This window comes from Pistacia vera, unplaced genomic scaffold (genome assembly GCF_008641045.1).
Source record: "Pistacia vera cultivar Batoury unplaced genomic scaffold, PisVer_v2 Contig461, whole genome shotgun sequence".
In the NCBI taxonomy this organism is placed as follows: domain Eukaryota; kingdom Viridiplantae; phylum Streptophyta; class Magnoliopsida; order Sapindales; family Anacardiaceae; genus Pistacia; species Pistacia vera.
Window position 1 is genome coordinate 696,220 of NW_022196292.1, and position 26,625 is coordinate 722,844.

General features: G+C 36.3%; 4 protein-coding genes across 8 annotated transcripts; 3 read left to right on the top strand and 1 right to left on the bottom strand.

Annotated features, from left to right (window-relative positions):
- Positions 1-188: 188 nt before the first annotated feature.
- Positions 189-3,685, top strand: LOC116145476 (membrane-anchored ubiquitin-fold protein 1-like). Of its 3 annotated transcripts, none has more exons than XM_031430935.1 (5): positions 189-473; positions 846-1,172; positions 2,383-2,547; positions 2,983-3,074; positions 3,156-3,685. In XM_031430935.1, the coding sequence occupies exons 2-4, from the start codon at positions 1,040-1,042 to the stop codon at positions 3,036-3,038; spliced, it is 354 nt and encodes a 117-aa protein (XP_031286795.1). In that variant the 5' UTR covers positions 189-473; positions 846-1,039; the 3' UTR covers positions 3,039-3,074; positions 3,156-3,685. The 3 variants fall into 3 exon arrangements, with proteins under 3 accessions (XP_031286795.1, XP_031286793.1, XP_031286794.1); XM_031430933.1 differs by having other exon boundaries at positions 189-455; XM_031430934.1 differs by lacking the exon at positions 189-473 and adding an exon at positions 608-747.
- Positions 3,686-11,309: 7,624 nt separating this feature from the next.
- On the top strand, positions 11,310-18,152 carry LOC116145329 (chaperone protein ClpB3, chloroplastic). Its single transcript, XM_031430776.1, is given in 12 exon segments — positions 11,310-11,861; positions 12,179-12,397; positions 13,092-13,240; positions 13,242-13,326; position 13,961; positions 14,007-14,202; positions 14,578-14,632; positions 14,791-14,941; positions 15,294-15,602; positions 15,887-16,152; positions 16,371-17,297; positions 17,665-18,152. Coding segments are annotated over 12 exon segments (2,940 nt in total). The 5' UTR covers positions 11,310-11,615; the 3' UTR covers positions 18,001-18,152.
- A 416-nt stretch (positions 18,153-18,568) lies between these two features.
- Positions 18,569-21,026, bottom strand: LOC116145362 (pentatricopeptide repeat-containing protein At3g29290). Of its 2 annotated transcripts, none has more exons than XM_031430819.1 (2): positions 19,093-21,026; positions 18,569-18,980 (listed from the first exon to the last, which is right to left on the bottom strand). In XM_031430819.1, the coding sequence occupies exons 1-2, from the start codon at positions 20,686-20,688 to the stop codon at positions 18,813-18,815; spliced, it is 1,764 nt and encodes a 587-aa protein (XP_031286679.1). In that variant the 5' UTR covers positions 20,689-21,026; the 3' UTR covers positions 18,569-18,812. The 2 variants fall into 2 exon arrangements, with proteins under 2 accessions (XP_031286679.1, XP_031286678.1); XM_031430818.1 differs by having other exon boundaries at positions 18,569-18,983.
- A 1,139-nt stretch (positions 21,027-22,165) lies between these two features.
- LOC116145473 lies at positions 22,166-24,767 on the top strand. 2 transcript variants are annotated; one of them, XM_031430927.1, is made up of 6 exons: positions 22,166-22,336; positions 22,433-22,576; positions 23,209-23,291; positions 23,433-23,512; positions 23,773-23,924; positions 24,544-24,767. In XM_031430927.1, the coding sequence occupies exons 1-6, from the start codon at positions 22,333-22,335 to the stop codon at positions 24,600-24,602; spliced, it is 522 nt and encodes a 173-aa protein (XP_031286787.1). In that variant the 5' UTR covers positions 22,166-22,332; the 3' UTR covers positions 24,603-24,767. The 2 variants fall into 2 exon arrangements, with proteins under 2 accessions (XP_031286787.1, XP_031286788.1); XM_031430928.1 differs by having other exon boundaries at positions 23,209-23,282; positions 24,544-24,764.
- The last annotated feature ends 1,858 nt before the right edge of the window (positions 24,768-26,625 follow it).

Below are 26,625 nucleotides of genomic sequence, written 5' to 3' on the forward strand. Positions count from 1 at the left end.
TTGGTATCGTTGTCGAGGGAGTCACACATCAAAGAGTGGTGAATAGTGGGGTATGATGAAAGAGATGAAGGGTGATGATTTGAGATGGACAAAAGTGAAGTGTGAGTGAGATACAAAATAAGAGTTTGTTTGTGAATTGGATTGGAAGTTAGGGAGAGGGTCATAGTCCTAAAGAAATAAAGAGAGAGAGGAAAATTTGTCCACTTCCATAGCCTTAGGAGATTGGAAGGAGAAGGCAAGAAATGGCAGCATTGACCTTAGATTTAGCGGACTTTGAAAACTCTCAAACTGCCCCCTCTCATGCAACTTGTTTTATCTCTTCCTTCTCTTTTTCTTGTTATTAATTATTGAAAAGCCATCACCTTTCTTTTCTTCTTTCTTCTTTTTCTTTTTTCCTCTCGTCTGCTTCCTCGGTTTGATAAAAACAGAGTGACCCAGATCAGTTTTGGAGGCAAGTAAGATTACCCATCAAGGTTTTTGGATTCTTTTCAGTGTCTGTTTTGGGTTTTTGATTGTTTTAGAGGTGACCCACTTCAGGATTTTGGTTGATTATTTGTTATGATTGGGATTGTTTTGCTGTTTAAAGCTTTTACTTTTGTGTGGTTTTGGTACTGTTATTTTTCTGGTGGGATTTATGTGGATTTTATTCAATCCATGGATTATCCCAATTGGGGATATTGATGTTAATTTTGATTGCCTAGAAATCAGAATTCGTGTCCTTATCATTCCTGATGGTTCCTTTCTTGTGTTAGTTTCCATTTCTAAGATTGTTGAATTCTATTGTGATTTATATTCATACTAAAAGTACTTTTTCTTCTTCTGCTGCTTGTTTTTGGATTGTGCAGTTTACTAAAGTGGGAATTTTGATCAATCTGCAACTGTGTCAGGACCTGATTCGAGTACTTCTGTGATTATTGATTACTCATAGTGAACCTTATTGAGATTTGATATATACTTTAGGAGAAAGCTCCAGTAAGGATCCTGGAGTTTTGAGTTTTAAGTCTGAGAGATTCTTGGAGTCAATCAGAAGAGGTTTTAGATGGCAGGTGTACAAGATCAGTTAGAGATCAAGTTTCGGTTGACTGATGGATCGGATATAGGTCCCAAGAGCTTTCCTACTGCTACAAGTGTTGCAACCTTGAAGGAAAGCATTCTTGCTCAATGGCCTAAAGGTTAGTTGGGTGTTTTTTTTAGGCAATGTTTAAAATTTGTAGCTACTTTCCCATCAAGTTTCTTTTTGGGTAACTGTTTCATTCTAAAATATGGCCACGCATAAACACTTGTGGGATGAAGTCAGAGTATGTATTGTTGTTAGAATTAGGAAATCTGTTATTGTTTCCTGATGTATGATTAGAGAAACTCCTATGAAAATGATTCTCTGTGTTAGTGTTATTAATCACCTGTCAGATGAATTAACATATCCATCTTTTAGAGCAGAGCAGTTGTGGAGTGCTTTTGTGTTTTCAATTTAATGTCAAAATATTTAAACTGGCTGCTTGATGAAATTTGGATATGGGTGATCTTTTCAAGGCAATTAAAAGAACTCACTGTGAATTTTGTGGAAGGACAGTTGGAAACTTGTCCAGGCTATATGAAACATCCTTATGTAATTTTCGTTCTGATGTGATCTTGTCTCGTCTATATAGCCTCAAAAAATGCTTTGTGATACACGTAGTACCAGTTAAATGATGCTATTACAGTTATTTGTTTGCTTTCTTGCTTTTGTTGCATTGTAATTGATAAGTGAGTTGGTTCCAATCACAGGATAATTGACCTGCAATAATTGGGTTTTATGTGAAGTTTTTGAGAAAATTCTCATAGTGAAATTCTTAGCAAATATAATCATGTCGGCCCCAATCTAATAAGTGTCAAAAACTAATATATTTCCTTTATTTAGTTTTGCACCTAAATTATAAGAGTCAAAGTTTGTAATATATTTCTGATTATCGAAGACAATGCAATATATTTTCTTTAGTCATCTGTATTCTGTCTCTGCTCATGTGTGATGTGGTGCAATTCTCTCTTTATACTCGGTTGAGCTGATGCAAAAGTTAGGTCCATGAAAGTCTGGAAATCATCTTTCATTGCTGTTTATCCTTGGTCTTAGTCCATCAACAACTCAGTAACAGTTGTGGCAAAAATTTGTAAAACATAATAAGCCTTCTGTTAAACAAATTCTAGAAGTGTGAATCTTGTGATAAATATATGACCTTGAACAAGTAGTAAGTGTTAAAACTATTCAGATGTTGATTGCCATGTGGCTGCATTTGTCTTCTTCTTGTTTATTAAAAGATCTCTCCTCTGTGACTTCTGATTCTGTTTACGATTGTAAATATTTGTTAATTTACATTTAAGTATTTAGGCATTTATCTGTTTGGACAGGAAAGGACAATGGTCCACGGACAGTCAAAGACGTTAAGATAATAAGCGCGGGAAAGATATTGGAGAACAGTAGAACATTGGGGGAGTGCCAGAGTCCCCTATGTGATATCCCAGGTGGTGTTACAACCATGCATGTTGTTGTTCAACCTCCATCTCAGGAGAAAGGTACCAATTTTTTATTACATACTCTTCTTTCCAATAGGCTTTTCTAAGGTGAACTCTAGAAATAAATTACTTAACTTTTTTTTGAACAGTATGCAGATTTAATACTGAAAAGATAGCTGAAAAAATGTGTTTTAAGAATGATGTGATTCCTTTTTCTTCCAACTTTTCTTTCCTTCTGTGGAAAAATCAATGTAGCATCATAATGAAAAATGCAGTCACCAAACATTAATCATTGAAATGGTTGAAATCTTCAAACATTTTCTGTAAATTAACAAGCTTAAATTATTTGCCCAAGTACAGAACCAACCAAGCCAAGGCCAACTACCCTACCTGATTACCTAATTGCTTTGGCCTTTTCCCCAACTTAAAGCATATTCAGCAATTGTTCTCCCACTTGTTTCTTATTACACTGTTTCTTATTTTATGATGGAGCAGAAAAGAAAGCAGCTAGCCAACCGAAGCAGAGCAAATGCGTTTGTGTTATATTATAATTTTCGATTCCGGCAGTGCCAAGACATCATTCACAGGTGGGTTTGGTACTTGGCTGTTATTCTCATCACTTTTGTTAGTAAACTAGTCTTACTGTTGTGTTCTAAATTTATCCACAGATAAGCGGCATTGGAGCTGGTATAGATAATTGATTTGGTGAATTGCGCATAGATGAGAGGCAGTGGCACTAAGCACGTTTAGGATAGGTCATGTTTTTGGGAAGTTTACTCTCTCTTCATATGGCTGTTGCATTTTCATCCATTTGGTTTACCATGTCCATTGTTAAGTTGTTGATTAGACTCCACTATCAAGCAACAATACCCAGATACAGTATCTGAAATTTGTGTCTCCTATTGTGTTTATTACCATATTTAATGCTTTTAATCTGTTTTACATGTATAATTATCATCGGTGGTTCTGGAATCAGACTTGGTACTCCAATTCTTGTTGATGCTTTCATGCTTTACAAAGTGGAAATGCTCGAAGTTCTGAGTTGTTGCAGTACAGGTTATCGATTGTTGAATACTTTTTTACTACCTTCAAACATATCCTTCTTCAAAAATGTACTAATGGGCATCCAGATGCCTTGAGGAAGAAGCAATGTTTATCCAAAAAGAAATTTATTAAATTCCATGGCTGAAATGTTCAATGATTGACTTCATTGACATTTTATTTCATGATGATACAGATACTGGTGGTGTCACCATGTTACAACTTGCATATTATTATTTTTCAATTTCTGGGAAATTGAATGTCTCTTGATTCCATTTCATATGAATATTTAAACTCTTGCCCTGTTGAACCAATTGGATTTTGCCCAACTAAACAATTTGCCCCCCATGCCACCCTGGATTTTCCTTGAACATCAAAATACAACATTCTTTGGTTGTAAAGGTTGATTCTTGTACATTTTTTCTGCAAATCCAGGTAGTTATAGATTCTTCTATCTTCAAGTGTCACACCAAGTGCTTCCTTTTTTTTTTTTTTTTGGCTCAGCTTTTTGACTAAGTTAAGAGTGTGATATGTAGCTTTAGCTTTAGCTTTCCATTTGAGGTTTCTTTGTGACTCTGTGTATCTTTCTTTTGGACCAGAAGGGATTATTATTGTTTGGCTCTTTGCCTCTCTTGAGTCAGAAGTGTTTGTTCACTCTGGCAAAGCAAGTAGGTGCTTTTGAAAAAAGCATTTCTTCCTTCCTTTATTCATTCTTAAAAGCAAAAACAAAAAGCCAAGTAGGAGAGAGGGAAACAATAATACATTTCATGGCAAAGCCTCATTGGATCCTTTAACAATAAGAATACATTTGAAGCAAAGAATCTAAATGATGAGACAATGAGACTGAATTTTGTGAGAACTAATTGTCTAAAATTACATAAAGTTAACGACTAATCTTGTGGTCAAATGGTAAAACTTTAGTCATCTGGGTGAATTACTTTGATGTCTTGTGTTTGATAGACTCTGAGATCCATTAAACTTGTAGCATGTTCGATATATTTCAGAAATTAATTAGATTAATTGAAATACGTGTCAATTGATTCCGATATTTCGGCTATCCGCAACCAAATAAAGTTAAGTTGTACTCTAATAAATGATCCCTTTTTGCTTTAATAAACCATATTTTAAAATTGAATTATGAGTTACTTCATTTTCTTGGATCATGGACCACTCCTTTTGACCCACATCAACTGAATCAGTATCCCAAGGCTCATATATCCAGACATGCAAACCATATTTTATTAATATAAATTTAAATTCGGAGGAATTGTGCTAAATGGCTGCGAGTGGTTCGGGCCATTTAGAGTAATTGTCGATGAAGTTGACCAATTTGAGTTTGTAAACGAGTAATCAACATGGTAAGATTTTGGAACTGTGAATCAAACATGATAAGATATAAAGTCTATTTTTTGTTTAATTTTGATCATGACTTTGTTCTGTGCTAAAGCATTTTCTGTCTGTCAATCAAGAACTGTTTTTGACCTTGAATAATTTTATGTAGAGTCGTTAGAAATTGTATCATTTTGAAAGAAACCACTTTTAACTGTTGTGTGAGTGAAAAGTTTTGGCATGAAGTTTGTATCCGTTGGTTGGAACATCATGACTCATTGGACAGGAAGGTGAGAAACAAGGAAAAAAAACCCTAATAATATGATACATGTTTGAATATCTATTTTCTAGTAATTTCTTTTACTTTATTTAGAAGTGTTTAAAATTTTAAAAATATTTATATATTTATAAATTTGACTTGACGGATATATTAAAACTTTTTTGTTAAATTAATACTATAAAACTCATTTACATTTTCTTAACCAATTAACTCACACATTTTCATCATGAGTTTTATTTCAATAACTTCTTCTTCAATAACCTTTACCCGAATAAAATGTATGAAACAGAACCAAAATATAAAACTCGAATAAATCATACCTGATGCATCGAGTTGGTATGATTTATTCGAGTTAGCGTGATAAGCAAAGCTAGCACACGACTACACCTTTAAAACTGATAACACAAGTCTCAATCCAGAAACTTAAATCGCAAAATCTGAAGTAAAAACTGTGGGTGCACTTGGTTTATTATTCTTATACTTTTTGGAATAATATTTTGAAAAAAGTAAAATTGGGTAGTTATTACGATATAAGATTTGAAAATTAACAAAAATACCCTATAGGTTTGTTTATTTAATAAACACCCCTATAATAAAATTTTAAAAATTAATAAAAGCACCCCCAACCACCCATTAAATACCGACAATCGGCCATCACCGCCGGAGGGTGGCCTGAGTCATTGTATCAGAGCATGATCGGCTGGATCTGACCGGTTGTACGCTGATATAACCTTTTCCGGCCAGATCTACGGTGAATTTGGTCGGAAAAGGCTAGATCGACGCATTATCGGCCAGATCCAGCTAGTAGTGCGCCATTATACCAGATTCCAGCCAGCTTCCGACGGTGGTGGTCAGAATCTGGCAAATGTGGGTTGCTGGGGTGTTTTTGTCAATTTCTAACTTTATTTTGGAGGGTGTTTAGTTAAATTAACAAAACTAGAGGATTTAAAAAGAATTGAATAAAATAGAATAATATTTTGAGAATAAGAGCATAAATGTGTATTTTGGATATGATAGGAAATAGGGTAGGGAAAAATTGTGTACCAAATGGGCTATGTATAATTTATTGAATTCTATATCCTCAAAAGAAACTACTAATATGTTTATATAGAGTAGTTACAGCCAACTATAACAAGACTCTGATTAAACAAGGAAATAAAATCCTACTTAAACACGAAAACTAATTAAAACAAGAAATTTTAATGGTTGACTAATTATAAAATAAGAAAGTAAACTTTAACTAAATTAAAACTTCCTAAATCAACTAAACTCTTAATTAAAATAGAAAATTATTTTAATTCCTAATATGAAACCCTAAATAAATAAGAAAATCAAATAAAGAAAGGGAAACAAAATTAAATCCTAATTTAACACTATTTTCCGTACATCATACTCCCCTTCTTAAAATAAACTCGTCCTCGAGTTTCAATCTGGTGGGTGATACTTGAAGTAGAGTAATAAGTCCTCATTTGTCTTAAAAGTTGTTTTCCACTCGTCCTCAGGTCTAATTCGAATCTGGTGATATCCGCTCTGCAAATCAATCTTCATAAACACTTATGCCCTATGTAATATATCAAGCATATCATCCAACCTAGTAATCGAAAACTTGCACCCTATAGTAATTTTATTTATAGCCCTGCTATCTACACATATCCTCCAACTCCCATCTTTCTTTGGCGTTAGTAAGGCAGGAACTACACATGGACTCATGCTCTCTTGGATGTACCCCTTTGCCAGTAATTCCTCCGCCTTTTCTTTCAGAATCTCGCTCTCCTTTGGACTCATCATGTAATAAGGTAGGTTTGGCAAGCTAGCTCCAAAAATTAGATCAATATGGTGCTGAATGTCCTTCATGGGTGGTAATCCGTCGGGTAACTTCTCTGGCATTACCTCACTAAATTCTTCCAATAATGGCTTGATTGCTTCTGGGTACTCTTCTGTGTTCAACTCCTCTTCAGTAGTCAATACTTGCTTCACAATCAGTGCATGCATCACCCTTGAAGCCTTGAAAGCAGCTTCTAACTCTGACCTCGAATGTGTAACAGTGAAGATGGCCCACCCCCTCCACTTTAGAAGCTTTGGTTTTGGAACTCTTTTTCATTGGCAGCAAGGTGAATTTGACGCCATCTTTCTCCAACTCATAGGTATTTTCTTTTCCGTCATGTTGTGTTGCCACATTGAATTGTCATGGCCTGCCAAATAATAAATTACAAGCATCCATATCCACAACATCAAATATACCTCATCTCTGTATTGCCCAATGGAAAAAGATCCTTATACCGTTCTGTTACTTGAATCTTCTCTACTGCTTTAATCCACCTAATAGTGTATGCGTTGGAGTGCTTTTCAGTTTTCAGACCCAATTTCTCAACAACATCTTTGCTAATAATATTTTCACAACTACCACTGTCAATAATCACATCAAATAAAAGGTTGGTGATAGTGTACCTGGTTTGAAATAATTGATGTTATCGGGTGTTGTCCTCCTGTTTTGGCTTAAGCATCAGCCTCCTCACCACATAGTTCTGACCATCATTTTCGTCATCCTCATGCTCGTCATCATCCCCATCTGGACCACAATAAACCTCATTATCCTTTTCTTCTGGTTCCACAACATGGACTGCTTTTCTAAGAGGACAATCGCTCGATCTATGACCAAGTTGGTTACATTTGAAACACTTCCTAGGGATCGATTTCGCAGCTTTCTACCCTTCCGTCACATCTACTATCTTCTGTTTTCCGGCTGCCTTTTCTTCTTTGACCTGGTCATTGCGTGTAGGAACATTCTGACTTGCCTTATTCTTTTTATTATTTGTCCTATAATTCTCCCTGGTGTAATTCTTGCGTGAATAATATGGTTTACTCTTCTCTTGCAACAATAGTTCAACCTTTAATGCAAAGTTTCGTGCCTTCGCTAAATTCCGTATTACTTGCACCCTTATTTTGTCTTTGATAACTGCTTTCAAACCCTCCAAATATCTAGCAACCTGTTGGTCTTTAGTCTCCCTTAAGTCATTCCTTTCCGCCAACCTCATAAACTCTGCGGTATATTCATGCATAGATTTCTATCCTTGATGACATCTCTGGTACTGCTGGAACAAGATATGTTCATAGTCAAGAGGAAGAAAATCCCTTTGTAATAGTTGCTTCATTATATATCATGTTCTAACTAGTTCTCTTCCCTCACGAAATCTTCTGGCCTGTAATCTTTCCCACCATGCAGAAGCTCCTCCTTTCAATTTACATGCGACTAGTTTCACCTTTATCCCTTCTAGGATCTCCATATATTCTAAAAACCTATCTATTTCTGCCATCCAATCCAAAAATTCCTCAATATCTAAATTTACTCTAAAGCAAGGGATATCTACCTTTAATCTGAATTCGTTGGAGTCTCTGTCACCATACTGATTTCTGCCACACCCCATGTTCCTTTCTGGTTCTTCATAATAACCATCTACTTCGTCTGACTCTTCCACGTAAACTGAATGTCTACGTCTATTTGCAAAAACAGGTCTGCCAATAGGCCGTCCGTGAGCGATATCATCCTCGGTATGTTGCCTTTCGTCATTCCTATTTATGTTGGCATCTACGCTCAAAGCATCAAATCGATCTGCAATTTCTTCAAAACGTCGTTCTAAACGCTAGAATATGAGATCCATTCGTTGCTCCAAAGCCCTCAACGCCACCCCTTGCAAGGTCTCAGCTCCCTGATCTTCGTCATGAGAACCGCAACCACCCACAACTTCATCACCTGCATTAGATCAGACGAACTTAACCTGGCTCTGATACCAACTGACACAGCGAGTAGCGTAATGAAACAAGGCTAGCACACGACTACATCTTTAGAACTAATAACACAAGTCTCAACCTAAAAACTTAAATCGCAAAATCTGAAGTAAAAACTATATAATTTATTGAACTCTATATCCTCAAAAGAAACAAATAATATGTTTATATAGAGTGGTTACAACCAACTCTAACAAGACTCTGATTAAACAAGGAAATAAAATTATACTTAAACACGAAAACTAATTAAAACAAGAAATTATAACGGTTGACTAATTATAAAATAAGAAAGTAAACTTTAACTAAATTAAAACTTCCTAAATAAACTAAACTCTTCATTAAAATAGAAAAACTAAATTAAAACTTCCTAAATCAACTAAACTCTTAATTAAAATAGAAAACTACTTGAATTCCTAATATGAAACCCTAAATAAATAAGAAAATCAAATAAAGAAAGGGAAACATAATTAAATCCTAATTTAACACAATTTTCCCTACCTCAATACCAAAATGTAAAAATACAACTATAGTATTGATAAATTATAATAAAAAGACCATATTTATGAATTATCATTTTATTTCGTATGCCATTAACGTAACATAATATTATAATTAATATATGGGTGGTAGCATATATCAAAATGTTCATCCTCAATTATACATAAACTTTTTTAAGACGTTTTCATATCATTTATTTATTTTTGTTAACTAAAGTGTCCAGACCAGTTTACACACACCTCAATTAATCTTTAGAGAAAATTATCCCACAACAATCCATCGCCACCACCAGTGGCGGACCCTAGATTTTTGCCTAGGGAGGGCCTCAATGGCTCCGTCATTGTTTGTCAAACAGCTAGTGAAAAATTTTAAAAAATCACCAAACCTTAAGCAAAGGAAATAATATAATATTAATAATATGAAAGAAAATAATGCAATAACACAATACTTTACCACTTGAATAAATCTATGAGAAGCAAAACCTTGAGCAAAATTGTGTTGAAAATAAAATTCAATTAATGAGAAAACACAGGAAAATTTTTACATGGAAAAACCTCTTCAATTAAAGAGAGCAAAAGACCATGAGAATCTAACGGTCCACTTAAATCCAATATAATTAAAAGAGTTTACAACAATCACAATTCACTGAAAATGTTCTACATAAATTTCTTATTTCTCTTTTTTTTTTTTTTTTTTTAAATTTTCTTTCAAAGATTATAGTATAAATTTTCATGACTTTGATCAAACATAGCCTAAGCTAAAGTCAACTAAAACTTAAATTAAGTCAATATTTTCTTGACTTTTAATATGAATTAATAAAAAAAAGGAAATTTTTCTCAGTATAAACATATATAATAACTCAAACTTCTTTAATAATTTTAAACAGCTAAATGGTGATGTTTGAAATGTAAGAAAGTGATGGGTGAAGGGTGAAAAATAACATTCAGTAAAATATAGTTAAGGTTTAATTTGGGAAAGCCAAAGCATTTTTAAACATAAAACACAAAACAAACTCACAAAATTCATACATTTTTCCATCAAAAGAATAAAAATCCTCTAAAAAATAAGCATGATTCAACCCTAAAATAAACTAAAATAAAATGAGCAATACACATACCTAAAATTGAGAAAACAGAAAACGAAACTAATTGTAACACCTTGATGAGAGAATAAATAATTTTAGAGATAAAATCATAAAAAACAGATGCACGTAAAAAAGAGTGGAGAGAGTTTTAAACTTTTAATATAATATAGGCGTGTAATATGTATATTAATAACAAGCTTTTTATAAGTATGGATATATGTATAATATTTCTTATTTTTTTTAAATATGAAGATAAGCTTATATGTATATATATATTAATAGAATTTTTTATAAGCCTATATAAATAATTTTTTTTTTTAAATGTGAGGGTAGGCCCAAGGGGCTGGGTCCGCACCTGGCCACCACTACAGTCCACTAGATAAATCATGGGCAAAGTTACTATTTTTGCACCCAAGAGAAAATCGAATATGAGATTATGATTGAAGTCATGCACAACTCCTTTCGTTCGTCTTTACCGGTACACTACCCATCATCGAAACTCATATATACATAATCAATATTTTATTGTTGACACTAAATTTAAACTTCAACTAACAATTAGAGTTGTTAATAACAATCAAAATTTTATCTTTTAACGAATATCCCTTTGAAATTCAAAAAAATTGTGGTTGTGAAATTTGAGATTACAGAATATCACATTTTCTCTTTGGAAAAATATAGTATCAGATATTTTCATTCAAGAATCAAGTAATACCGTCAATAACATTAACTCGGCGGATCAGTAACGTTACCGTAGATTACCCATCAATCATACTCATACATATGCAAGGCTAATTATAGCAAAGATGATTCTCAGTCTTCTGTAACTTTCTCTTTCTCCATCATATCCACAGTCGAATGATGCCACGTGTCTCGACAAAGCTGAAACTTCGCAAGCTTTCACGAAGTCTCTACACTTCAAACTGAAACATCTTCCCGTACCCCATAACACAACCACAAGAAGCCATCTCCCTTATATTAACGACAACGAAAAAAACTTTCAAAAAACATCGACCCAACATTTCTCTTCTTTCTCTTTCCACATTCCCACGCAAACCCTTCGCCTTTTTCTCCATTTCCAGAAATACCCACCTCGGAGAATCGGTTACAATGGCCACTATAGCCTCCACTAGTGGGGTTGGTATTGCTACTCCGCTGCTACGTCACCAGAACGGTACGACGTCGTCTCTGTTGTTTTCGCAGCCCCAGTGCTTGCTAAATTTCCCAAGGAAAGCTACCTGGGTTAAAGGTTTGAACTTTAAGTCGGTTCAATTAAAGCCAAATGGATTGTTCAGTAATGGGCCGTCCAGGAGGTCGAGGTCGTTTGGTGTTCGATGTGAAGCTACAAGTGGAAGAGTAAAGTCTTGTTCTTTCAAAATTTTTGTTCTGGGTTTGTTTTGTTTTAGTTATTGAATTCGACTTTTTTTTTTTTTTTTTTTTTTCTGATTGAATTCGGTAGGTTTTCAATGGATATAAAATGATGTATTGAAATAGAAATGCTATAATGTGGGAATGTTAGTTTCTTTATTGTTTAAGAAATGATAGATTTTGATGAAGTTTTGAAGTGACCTTGTTGGTGTTTATATCAATTTGTTTTGGTAAGATTATGAAAGATTCAAGCTTGAGTGCTGTATATGCTGTGCTGAGTTGGTTTTGTTTGCAATATTATGCAGATCACACAACAGGAATTTACAGAAATGGCTTGGCAAGCCATTGTGTCCTCGCCGGATGTGGCAAAAGAGAACAAGCATCAAATAGTGGAGACTGAGCATTTGATGAAGGCATTGTTGGAGCAGAAGAATGGGCTCGCTCGTCGGATCTTTTCCAAGGTTGGAGTTGACAATACGCGTCTTCTTGAAGCTACCGATAAGTTCATCCAACGCCAACCAAAGGTAATTTATCATGCATTGCGGTTTTATTTCCTACATAAGCTTTTGTGTATGTGCAGCGTCTCAAGTATGTGAAAGTTGTAGTTTAGTTGAGCTTTTTGGGTAATGGTGCAAGTTCGAATCTTAGATTATTGAAAGCTGTTCTGTCCTGGGAACTTGGTTTGCAAGTTGCACCTACTTTTTATATGAATAAGATACATACTTGGAGTCCTGTTCAATATGCTATATGTCTTAAATGTGATTGCAATAGCTAAAGATAACTGTGGGCTGCAGCTGGAAACTCAGGCATAATTTGGACTCTATTTACAAATTGGTACTGAATCTTACTTGTTTAAGCTAGTGGGTACTTCCATCTTGGTCCGTTTTGATGAACTTTTTAACATCGAAAGAATGAGCTAAAGGATGACCAGAAGATCATTTCATGAGCTTGGCATGATAGTACTACACCTCATGTGTATTAAGTTGTCAGAATTTGTCTTTTATGGAATCAGTATTTTGGTTTTTTCTTAAATAAATAAAATAGCCCGACATACCAAAAAAAAAAAAAAAAAAAAACAAATAAAAAAAAAACATCCTCTACTCGCTTGAGAATCTGTGAGCAAATGCAAGGATTTCTATCTTTCAATTCTTCCGTTGATGAGTCTGGTATAATTGTGCTGATTTTGATTATTTTATTGCTTTCCCTTAACTGTATTAGGTGCTTGGTGACACAGCTGGTTCAATGTTAGGAAGTGATCTTGAAGCCCTATTCCAGCGAGCTAGGGAATATAAGAAAGAGTACGGGGACTCATTTGTTTCTGTTGAGCATTTGGTTCTTGGATTTACACAGGATCAACGCTTGGGAAGCAATTGTTCAGGGATTTCAAATATCTCCACGGGCCTTGAAATCTGCAATTGAATCGATAAGGGGACGTCAGTCGGTATTGACCAAGGTAACCATATATTCTTTCATTACCTTTAGCATAGCAACGTAGCATGCACATGTATTGGCAGTCCAATTTAGAATTTCCTATACAAAACTTAAAAATGCCTTACATTGATTAAAGTATTACTGTTGTGTCCACACTTGAAGTATTCTGAACTGGGAACATAGGCACTAGGTTAAAATACTGTGTTAAAAATGTGCATGATGCATATTTTCTGATCTTCTGATAAGTATGCCTGATGTGCATGATTATCTTCAGCAAGTATACCGAGGTTCACTACTCTTGGGCTTGATACCAATTGTCATACTTGTGATGGCAAGGTATTGTATCTTTGTTGGAAGCCACCGTTTATTGTTTGACTTTTTAATCTAGCTAACAACTTGGCACTGTCATCTGAGTTGGAATTGTAATTTATCTCTTCCCCTCAACACCGCCATTTTTTTCCTGATAAAGAATGGAACCTTTTCCCCCTTCCCTTCTTGATTATTTATTTTCAGTTTAGGGGCATAGTAAGTTACATTGCAGGATGCATGCTGATGTTGTGAGCAGGAGAACATGTCTTTTCTTATGCATGTATGCCCGTGTAGTAGTTTAGTTTAGTGTTTGAGTCATCATTTAGTTTCACCTGTTGAACTTTCAGGGTTCTTATATTTGTCTGAAGGTCTGACATCATGTAATTGGTACAGATCCTGAGGGAAAGTATGAAGCATTAGAGAAATATGGAAAAGATTTAACAGCTATGGCAAGAGCCGGAAAGCTTGACCCGGTAATAGGAAGAGACGATGAAATACGAAGGTGTATCCAGATTCTTTCAAGGAGAACAAAGAACAACCCCGTGCTAATTGGTGAACCAGGTGTTGGAAAAACTGCAATTTCTGAAGGGTAAGCCTTTAGGTCTTTTCTTGTATATTACATAAATGGTGGGCAAATAGCATGGCCATAAATCAGGTTGCTGGGCTCATATAGTGGTCTGCAGTCTTGTGCATTTGGCTTGAGAGTTGTGTGAGACATGTTATATATGTTTCAGTAGTGAGAACATAAGTTGAGAGTCTGAGCCCACATCCATATGTAATTAACACTATATCTGCGGGGTAATCTGTTAAATGAGCTTAGTTTGAGGTTCCATTATTGCTGATAGTTTGTGAGGCATAGTTTGAATTACTTTGGTTTGGTTTGAAGGCTTTCTGGGAGAACTCACCCTGTGTGTTTGTGCACATTAATTTATTATGTGCTAATATTATTATTCCTTGTAAACAGGCTTGCTCAGAGAATTGTACACGGTGATGTGCCACAAGCTTTAATGGATCGTAAGGTATGTGCTCCATGTAGAAGTTTGTGCATTTATCTTTTCTTTTCTTTTATGTTGGTGGAGTATGGAGGGGAGAGATGTGTTGGCATATTTGTTATAGTTTCAAAGGTCTATTATCCTTTACTTTGGTTAGTATCTCCTGACACAACTGCATTTTCCAGCTAATATCTCTTGACATGGGTGCACTTATTGCTGGGGCAAAATATCGGGGAGAATTTGAAGACAGGCTGAAGGCTGTTCTGAAGGAAGTAACAGAGTCAGAGGGCCAGACTATCCTATTCATTGATGAGATCCACACAGTTGTGGGGGCAGGTAATATGCTGTTATATCTCTATTTTCAGATGACTGAAGTTTTTATAAGTTAATTAAACTCTTGTTGTCATTACCTTTTCTCAGTGAGTTAGCTTTTTTTTTTTTAATTTTTTTTATATCTCTTTCTGGTTCTTTCCCTTATCCAATAGTTCCTGAGGTAAATGAAAACAGCCATTTAATTCCGTTTATATCAAAATCTTCTTGACTGATGGAACTTCTTTAGATCTTTTAAACTTTTTTTTTTTAAAGATACTGAAGGCACCCAGCCTAGTACTATTGAGTTCCCAGTTTGTGGAAATGAGATTTGAAAATGCTTCAGATGCTAATAGATTACCTATTGGGATTTTTTCAGGTGCCACAAATGGTGCCATGGATGCGGGCAATCTCTTGAAGCCTATGCTTGGTCGGGGAGAGTTGCGATGTATTGGTGCAACAACACTTGATGAATATCGAAAATATATAGAGAAGGATCCAGCATTGGAGCGTCGTTTCCAGCAAGTTTATGTTGACCAACCTACTGTGGAAGATACAATATCTATTCTTCGTGGGCTGCGTGAAAGATATGAGCTGCATCATGGAGTCCGCATTTCTGACGGTGCACTTGTGGAAGCTGCAATTCTCTCTGATCGTTATATCAGTGGGCGATTTTTACCTGACAAAGGTAATTGTCACAATGGTCACATGAAAGTGTTTTACTTCGTTGTAATATGCATCACTCATGATGAGTCGTTTATTTATCTGGTGCCTTTTGGAGCAACAAAAAATCTAGTAATATGTAGCAGCTATATTGAGTGCTGAAGTACTTAGCAATTCTCTGCACTGTTGTTAGTTTAGGATTGATGTCATTTCCTGCTGCATTCTTTTTCTTATATGATATAATTTTGTGGGATAAATATCTTAGCATCTATAAGTTGCATCAGATACTAATATGCTTTCAAATTGCAGCTATTGATCTTGTGGATGAAGCAGCTGCAAAACTGAAAATGGAAATTACTTCGAAACCCACTGCCCTTGATGAGATCAATCGTTCAGTATTGAAACTGGAGATGGAGAGGCTATCTCTTGCCAATGACACTGATAAAGCTTCGAAAGATAGATTGAGCCGCCTTGAGGCTGAATTGTCACTCTTAAAGGAGAAACAAGCTCAGTTAACAGAGCAGTGGGAGCATGAAAAGTCTGTCATGACTCGCATTCAGTCCATTAAAGAAGAGGTCTGTTTTTCCTGAAATTGCATCTTCATGTCATCAGCTTAGTTTTCTGTCAGTAGATAGTAACATCATTTAAAAAGAAATCTAATGGGGAAGTTATTTTTCTGGCCTTCAAATTAACTTGATTAGATTAGTTAGATGTCAGTGGAAAATTAGTCGAGAGTAACTAGATGCTCATGAATTTTAATTTGGAAATTAACTGACTATTTTGTAATGCGCAGATTGACAGGGTAAACCTTGAGATTCAGCAAGCTGAGAGGGAGTATGATCTTAATCGTGCTGCTGAATTGAAGTACGGAAGCCTGAACTCTCTGCAGCGCCAACTTGCGGGTGCTGAAAAAGAGTTAAATGAGTACCTGAGTTCTGGAAAATCCATGTTGAGAGAAGAAGTTACAGGAAATGACATTGCTGAAATTGTCAGTAAATGGACGGGTATTCCCGTTTCTAAGCTTCAACAATCAGAGAGGGAGAAGCTTTTACATTTGGAAGAAGTGCTGCACCAACGTGTTGTGGGTCAAGATCCTGCTGTGACAGCAGTAGCTGATGCTATTCAGCGATCTCGAGCAGGCCTCTCTGATCCTCACCGTCCAATAGCTAGTTTCATGTTCATGGGTCCTACTGGTGTTGGAAAGACTGAACTGGCCAAGACACTTGCTTCCTACCTGTTCAACACAGAAGAGGCACTCGTAAGAATTGACATGAGTGAGTATATGGAGAAGCATGCAGTTTCAAGGTTGATTGGAGCTCCACCTGGGTATGTTGGATATGAGGAAGGAGGACAGTTGACAGAGACTGTACGGCGTAGGCCATATGCAGTAATTCTGTTCGATGAGATAGAGAAGGCCCATTCTGATGTATTTAATGTGTTCCTTCAAATTCTAGATGATGGGAGAGTGACTGATTCACAGGGCCGCACTGTGAGTTTCACCAATACTGTTATCATTATGACTTCAAATGTGGGTTCGCAGTACATTCTCAATACAGATGATGAAACCTTACCAAAGGAGACAGCTTATGAAACTATCAAACAGCGGGTAATGGATGCTGCAAGATCTGTATTCCGCCCTGAGTTTATGAACCGTGTAGATGAGTATATAGTCTTCCAGCCTCTGGACCGCGAACAGATAAATACTATTGTGAAGTTACAGGTAAGTTTCTGCAGATTGACTCATGGTCTAGTCTTTTTCTTTAGGCATTTTAATTATGAAGGAAATGCAGGATAAATTTCATTAACTTTTATGGTAGGTGCATTGTGACTCATCAAATGAAAAGTAAATTTAACTGCAATGCCCCACAAATACCCCCCAAATCAAGGCCATTCTTTGTGTGAAAACACGTTGACAACTTATGATAGAATGGATGTTTTACAACGGCTCACTGAAGCCTATCTCCCCTAGATCCTCCTGTGTGAAGAGAGATGAGATCATAGAGCAATTGCTTATAACATTGTTAACGAAAGTAGTAGCATCAGTTTCTTTGTTTTAAAACACCTTATATTATGTTTGCTTGTCTCAGTTGGAACGCGTGCAGAAAAGGATTGCAGATCGGAAGATGAAAATCAAGGTGACTGATGCAGCTGTTGAACTCCTTGGAAGTCTTGGATATGACCCTAACTATGGTGCAAGGCCGGTCAAGCGAGTAATTCAGCAGAATGTTGAAAATGAACTTGCAAAGGGTATCTTGAGAGGAGATTTCAAGGATGAAGACACAGTATTGATTGACACAGAAGTTACAGCATTCTCCAATGGCCAGCTTCCCCAGCAAAAGCTAGTCTTCAGGAGAGTTGATGCCAATTCTGATGCTTCAGCTGCTGAACCTGAAAACCAAGAAGCTGTTTCACGGAGTGTCTAATTGTCTGTATAAATGTAACTAGTTTTATCCAACCACAGGTCAAAAAGTTTGCTTCAGTGAATTTTCTTTACTTGATGAACTTGTCATCATTTCTAATAGAAATTACAAACCTGGAGGTGTTTCTTTTTCAATGCTTTCATCAGATTCCTACACCATAGTATAGTTTTATGATTAGCATAATGTGTTTATTAAACAAAGTGATGACAAAACTGGTTGGCAACACTTACTATTAGGGGCATTGTATTGATGGAGCAATAATGAATAAAAATACACTTTTCTCAATGAATCTTATTGGTGCAGTCTTTGGAGAATTATGGTTCTTGCATGTGATACAGTATGTCAATATTTGAAGAATCAGATTCCTCTAATCTTATTCACGCTTAACAGAAGCATGAACAGATGATTTTGGCACCCAAAATCCAAAGCTTGCGTTGGAGCCTATAATCTGCTGTTTCTGAAAACGGTCTCATATTTCAGTTAAATATTCTTCTAACATTTTAATGCTAGTCTCTCAAGGAAAGAAGTTGTATCCCTTTTGTCAAATTCTTATATTAAGGAAATGAGAGAAGACATTAACATTTGAAATAGGAAATCTATATCGTGTTTATTTACAGTACAGAAGCATACATAAACATGTTAATTTACAGAAATATGGTAAACAACCGTGTTGACTTTGGATCAGTTGAACTCTGTAATTCCACCGTCCGTGCACTTCAGCATACACATGCATTTTCTGTAAGGTCTCTTTCCCTGGGTTGCTCTTCTGCTGATGTTAGCACAGAAACGAGAACCATTGGTATGGATTACTTGTGCTAAGTTTGGTGTTTCCATAAGTTTTGAAGCATCAATGCTCGTGTTTTACCATCAGGTTTAAGGCCACTCTCGCGCATTCTCGTGTACATCTTCTTTGCTGAGTCAAACTTGCGACGCAAGCACATACCCTGAATAACAGCATTGTAGAGAGAGGCATCTGGGTTAACCTGCTACAGATCAAATTAGAAAATTGCTTAGTCAAATTTCATTATGTATGAGCTAAGCCACAGACCAAAGCTTTAATACAGCAATGGAAAAACTATCCAAAGGTAAACTTACAGCTAGAATTTGCTCCACTTCAGTCCAAAGAGATCCCCAAACACAACTTCTTATCAACGACAAGTATGTAAATATGTCTGGAGTGCACTTTTGGTGAATCATGTGCTCGTAAACTTGCAATGCTACCTTTGGTTTCCTTGCACTCTCACAAGCTCCAATTACAAGATTATAGGATGAAGTAGAAACTGATTGTCCAGAAGCCTCCATCTGCCATAAAAGTTGTAGAGCCTTTTCCCATAAACTCGACTTCTGGCATGACATTAAAGCAGTATTATATAAATGTTCATTCAATTCACAGCTCTGTTCTCTTTTCATGCTCTCAAAAAGCTGAAGAGCATCAGCATGTTGATTTGCCTTGTACAAAGCACTAAGCAGTGCATTCCATGTATACACATCAGGTGAATGACCCAAGAGTTTCATCATACCGTGGACCTTAAATGCCAGCTTTACCTCTCCAGCTTTTGCAAGTGAGTTTATCAGTGCATTGCAAGTAATTAGATTTGGCTTCAGTCCGCCATTCAACATATCTCGAAATTGATTTAACGCCAAATCCCACTTCCCCTCCTTTGTGCATGAGCCAATTACAGCCTGCATTACATCATCCCCTGGTGTGAATCCACTTTGGATCATCTCATTGTAAGCATCAAGAGCCAGCTCATTCTGACTACAACGAACAAAAATGCAAACTAATAGAGAATAAGTAATTCGTGTTCCAATAAGATCATTTTCCTTCATGCTCCTCCATAACTTCTCTGTCTCAATCCAATTATTCACTCTACCACATATTGATATCATCGTATTATAAACAATTACATCAAAATCCTTCCTCTGTCTAGAATATCCTCCAAATTCTACAAACATGTTAAGGGCAAAATCAGAACCCAGTGCATCAGCAATTGCTTTAAGTATTAAGCTATAACTATGACCTGTAGTAATCTCATTCATTCTCATGAATTCAAAGACTCTCAAGGCATTGTCAAGCAGTCCATTCCTCAGGAGGCATGAAAGAAGAGAATTACAGGCATGTACATTGGGCCATAAACCTGAGAATTTCATGGACTCATACAGCTCCAGGGCACTTCTCACCTTGTTGGACCTACTAAGCATCAAAACCCTTCTTGATAGCACCTCTTCATTTCTTTCCTCCAACATATACGATCTAATTTTGCGTTCGATGACCACTTTTCGTGGGACTGTTTGTCCACAACTTTTACATTCCAAATCTGAACCTTGCTGAACCTCAACATTTCCCCAAGGAGGCAAATTCTGTCCGAAAGAAACCAAATCAAAATTTTCCTTTCTTTTTTCAATCAATTGGTCATCTTCCTCATTCTTACAGTCCAACTCAGGTTCCATACTTTCAACCATGTTTGATACAATAATCGAACTGGTTCGTGGACTCTTAACTTGCGTACAACCAAACAAAACATGCCCCTTTTTTGACTTTACAGCTGAAGATTGAAATATGTAAAAGCCATAATTTCTGCTACAAATTCTATAATCAAAAGAACTAGGCCTACCATTAAAGCTACCCAAGCAAGCAAACCCGTTTGAAATCATCATAAAAGAACCTGAATTCATTAATACTTCACTCATAGCTAAAAAACTCAGAAAGAACAATAAGCAAATGACTTAAAGATATATTCATTCAACTCCCATTCAACGTAGATAAAAAAAGAGCCAACTTTGGGAGCATTTAACCCGACTGGAGAAAACAATTGAACCCATTGTACCATAAAGCTACTTCCTCGTTACTTAACCGAAAAAAAAAAGTACTTCCAGTAAAAAAAAGTTCTTGAATTCATGAAATATCACAGTGAACTTTGAGACTCATAAAACTCCATATGGATTCAGCCAATATAACATATAAAACCCTTCTAATATTTGAGAAAGAAAACCCTTTTAGATGAGGCTACGTTACCTGAAACCAAGATAGTTGCTCTGCTATATAGATTATAGAGAGTGACAAAACAGAGTGCTTTTGAGTTTTGATAAATAGAGTCACATTTCAGCAAAAGCGGCGTCGTCTTGGTCCTGAAAATAATAGTCCAATTAAACATCTATGGACAATGATACCCTTTAGGTGTGTTTGGTTAGGGAATATTGGAATATTATGAATGTTGGATTACTGAAAAATTAGATTACCTTGAAGATTACTGGAAATCTTTAGGAAAACATGTTTGTTTAGTTGGAATAAATTAATGGGTATGCTTTATTAATATATTTAATTGGGAGGAATAAATTAGTGGATATATTATTTAAATTATTGAATTGTCCTCTAATTAAATATTATTATTATATTATTTTTTAATATTGATTATTATTTAGATTATTGTAACCCTGTTATTTAAAAACTTAGAAAAAACAACCCTTTAATAAAACTTTGAAAAATCAACAAAGCACCCCCACAACCTAACCATTGCTGACTGCTGGCAACTATCGGTAGTCGACAACCTAATGGAGCACGGAAGGTAGGAAATGACCTTGGTGCGTCGTATGACCATTTTCGGCCAGAGATCTGGCTGTCAACGACTAGATCCATCGATCCAACCGTTGATGGTCGTTAACGGTCACGTCTGTAGCCGTCAACGGCTATCAATCTGGTCGTCAAATGTCAGATTGTGACAGATCTAACAATTGAGGGCTAGGTTGACGGATTTGGCCGTTGACAGCTAGATCGACAGATCTTGCCATTGACAGTTAGATTAGATTTGGCTATCAACGGCCAGATTTATCACGATCTGGCTATTTTCGGTCAGATATCTTGCCGGAAATGGCCATATGGGTGCACCGTGGCTATTCTCGACCTTTTGTGTGCCTTTCTGGCCGTGGCGGTGATTGCTCGCAGTAGGCGACGACAGGTGAGTTGGGGTGGTGGCTTGGGTGGGTTGTAATTTGTTTTGAATTTAAGGGTAATTTTGCTAAAAATTTAATTAATTAAAGTGAAATAGTAAAAGCAACATTCATTTAAATAAATTTAAAAATAAGGATATCATTGCCTTAAAATTTTATTATTAAAAGATAGAATTGTAACCCAAAAAAAAAAAAAATATATTACTTTGTTAATCTTACCATAACTAAGCGGAGGTAATCGGGACTACCAACAGTAACTATTACCCCCAACCAACCCTCCCCTTAACAGTGACACCTCTTACAAAAACGCTGTGTTTGTTGCTGTCTTTCCCTGCCAAAACGGTGAGAACCATTCTGCTCACAAGAGACGGAGTCGCTTTCGAAGTAATGGGTAAAGTTTTTTTTTTTTAATTTAATTTAATTTTTATTTTTAGTCAATGAATACTGAGAATGTTTTGTAATCCTTTTCATATGAAAACGGTGGCAGATGAAAGAACAGAAGTTGAAGAAAGAGAGAGAGTGGAAGAGGTGAAGGAAGGAGTAGCATCAATAGCATTATTGCCATGTGGGTCCATCTCTGGGCACTTCATTCATGTTCCTCACTCTATCTGCTATGGCCTTCACGGCACTGGTATTTATTTTTTTTTGACTTTTTCTTGGTTCTTTCTTTGAATTTTAATAATTGGCCTGAAAGGTTTAGTTTGTTGTTCAGTTGTAACATTGTTTATTTGGAGGGAATTGCTATGTTCCCGGGAGTGTAATACTGTAACGTTACTGGAATATATGTGTTTTGATAACCCACAACTTCGTTTTGGTAATGTTTAACGTTATACAAATATCATTTTAATAATATACGTGGCATGATTCGTAACTGTTACCATGTTGGCGTTATAACTGGCTTGGTAATGGTACCCAAAAGGTTGCAGTTGGATTCATCGTGGCAGTTTCGTCTAACGGACTGATTGGCTGCTTGATCCATCTTTAGTGATGTCGAGGTTTTTGAGAATGTGGGTTAGCTGTACCGTCAGATTTTTCAATTGGGTTAGGAAAAACATTGCAGAGTCTTCATACATTTGCAAGGGCATTATTGATGAAGCAATGCATCTGGTTTTTTAACACTATCAGAAATTTATGGAATGTTGAATTTCTGCCTGTACACTGCCTTTTCATTTTGTTTCAGTCAAGTTTTTGTAGGAAGCTTTCCTAAAATATAACTTTGTATTTCGTTTTTAATGTTTCTGTCATTCTCTTTCATGTTTTTAGAGTTATCTTGCGAAAGGGAATGCAGCAGAGGGGAGGATTATCGGTTGATCAAGCTCACAGTCATTGACTACAATGTACAAGCTGTACTTCTTTTCTTTTATCTGCCTTCTCATTTCTTAAATTCAAATTTAATTGTACTATTATTTTTTGAGCTTCTTTGAGTATTAATTCATTCTTTCCACCATAAAAATTCTCTTTCTCTAATGAGTTTTAGTATGTAACAGAGAAAGAAAGAACAAGCTGTTGTAGTCGAGTGTAGAGGCCATGATGCTGCTCGGTTCCACAACATTGATCATGCTCATGGGTAAGCCATCTTGGAATGAGTTTGCCATAATGGAGGATGATGAAATTAGACAAATCTTGGGAGAAGTAGCATTTATACCTTCTTAAATTACATTGATTGAACTGACAAGCAGAATATGATGAAAATTAATTTATATCTTTTTTTTATTTTTGAAGTATCATCTGCTTGTCTTAATTTTTATAGGTATGTTAATGGTATATAGTTACATGCACTATGTCCATTAAATGGTTTTTCTTTTCTAATGATTCATTTGTACACAGTTGGGAGAAGGATGTTGTAGGAATGGTTGAACAAAAGCATGGGAAGAATAAGATTCAAGTTTCGTTTGAATGTGAGACACTGAAAGCCGATAAAGCAGCTGAAGATCATATTAAGCAGTTCATGCCCAAACTAGCTGGGATGGATGCTGTTGGTATGTACTCGGTCTTTGCTTTTTCCCCTTTTATAACCCGGATGATAAATTTTTGTTGACTAAGCACCTGTTCGGACTTCTTCCTGCCTAATGGGTCTCCAGAGTGCAAATGTGATTATCAACTCAATTTGTTGAGCTTGGTTAATTGACATGTTTATCTCAATGTGTTTTTGTCTTGGCAATATTTTCCTGTTATTTTCCTGCTGACCCATTTGGGAGTGGGATCATAGAACTAATAACTTCCATTGCTGGGATTACGTCAGCAATAGTTGAAGTTTTATCTCCAATGCTACAAGAATATGATCTTTATGCATATCAAAAAGGCTGTGTAGCTCAATCTATAATATGGGCTAGATTTGAATTTGCATTTTTTGAATACCCATTTTCACAAACACAATTTCTCCCAAAAAGATTGAGTTCCTTCTGTCATTTCCCTTTATCTTTGTTCTTCATGTTTAGCAAACAACAGTAGCATCAATAGAGTCTAATCCTAAACTGTTAGTGACCATGAAGCTTCACTAGAATAATCGCTGCCACTTTTTTTTATTTTCTTTGCTCTGTCAATATATGCAGTGTCAATTGGTTGTTCAATGCCTGACCAAAGTTTTGAACTGTGCAGTTAATATTGGAAGGATGCGCATATCAGGATTGGACTTTGAAGCAGAGGAGAACCTTTAGGCAGAGATATGATAGAATGAATAAAAAATTGTTCTTATGGCATATATTGCATAGACCTAATATACAAAATGAAATGAACCTTTTTCGTTGATGCTGAATTTTGACACCAACTATTCGTATGTGTAAAGTGCTAAGCAAACTTAGAAATTACACGTGAATTGGAAAATAAAACAAATAAAAGGGAGACGATTTTTAAAGTGGTTCGGATGGTCAAAGTGAATCCTATGTCCACTGTCTTTTTATTTATGAAAGAGTATAATTAGGTCGCATGCAGCGATCCAAGAGAACAGAAGTACAGAGGGGGAGAGAGAGTGTTTTTGTTATCAAGACTAGAATCCCGAAAAATAGAGAGGAGCCCTCTATTTATAGTAAGAGGTTTTTAAGTAATGATTATGGGTCTGTCAGTGGGCAGGTGCGGTGCGGTTCTTACACTGCTTTCCATTGGTCGGTTGCACCGAAGATATCCTTAAATCGCGTAGGGCTTGGGCAAGTGGGTGACTCTTAGCCACTCACTCGCCAGGCTTTTACCTGTCAAGTTGATGACAACCTTACTCATTCTGTCCTTGGGTGATGTGGTAACGCCTGGATGACATAATGCCTTCTTGAATTTTGATTGGTCATTGCTAACGTAAGCTTGCGTCAACCTTGATTTTTTAGGCGTAATAGAAGAGCAGCCCCCCCCAGTTCTTAAGGTTCAAGACTTGAACTTTGAAAACTTCATGACTATGCTATGATTTGGCTCACCTTGAAGATCGCTTGCTGGAGCTACAAGTAGAGGACAGCTGAAATAACACGAAGTTCACGATTTTACTCGACCAACGAACTGAGTGGAGGTCGCGACGTAGGCTTGGTGAACTTTACAAGCGACCTGAGATGATCATCCCCTAAAGGTTCAATGACCTGGGGTCAGATTCTGCATAGTGTTATACCAACATGCTTTGAACTTTGCTCATCGCTCTCGACCTGAAAACACTTGGAAAATTCTCACTGAAAATAAAAAATCACTTTGATTTCGAGCTAAGTACATGGAGAATAGTGTTTTATTCAAACGACTTCTTCAGATATTATCGTTGCGTTTGACAGTTGGCCTGTTCAATAAAGTAAGATTTATCTGACAGACATGTCTTTGCGCAATAAGTGTCAACCATGAGCATTAAATGCAAGCCATGTTGAAACGACATTCTCTTTTAAAGCATTAATGCGGATGAGGGCACATTCAATGCGGTGAAGATAACCACGCGGACGTTTGGTTTCTCTAACGAAAGGAAACGTCGATTGATCTTCATGAAGCGTGAAGGTTACTCTTCACGAGGATTAATAACACGTGGTCGCATCTAACGGCTAGGAATGCATCCCGCCTAAACGTCACTTGCAAAGGAAATCAAGCATCGACATCATGATTTTCACATAACTTAAATCTTCAGAGAGAAAAAAACAGAGTTTTTTGCACGAAAAAAACCAGTTCATCCTTCTTCCAGTTGATGTGCACTCGCTGCTACGATAAAACGTTCATCCTTAGCAACCAAGAGGTAAGGAATACTCTTCTCTTTCCTCTTTTCTTTCCTGTTCAAAACTCGATTTTTTCATAACAATAGTGGGTTTGAACGATTGGTAAATTTTTAATGATGCACATCCTTTGGTGGTGTTAAAAAAAGAACACTCTTAAAAATAAAAAACCTGAGGCACAAATCCTTAGGAACTCATTCTCAAGGATGTTTAGGGTTTTTAAGGGCTAAGGAAGGAAAATTAGGGGTTTTCTTACTCTTTCGAGTCGTTATATGAAACACTGTGTACAGAGACTGGGTCACCTCTTCGTGTCACACCTTTTCAGACTTTAGGAGTAATGGACGCTTCGGAGATGAAAGTAGCTGTTGGAACCAGCTTGCAGCCCCTGAGCACCTCGACGGGTCCCGCATAGGCGGTGCTATCAGCAGCCACTGCAGATGAGATTCAAAAAGTAGTAGACCAGTTTGCAATCAACGTAAACTTCTACCAGCATAGGTCGCATACTGTTCAGGACCCT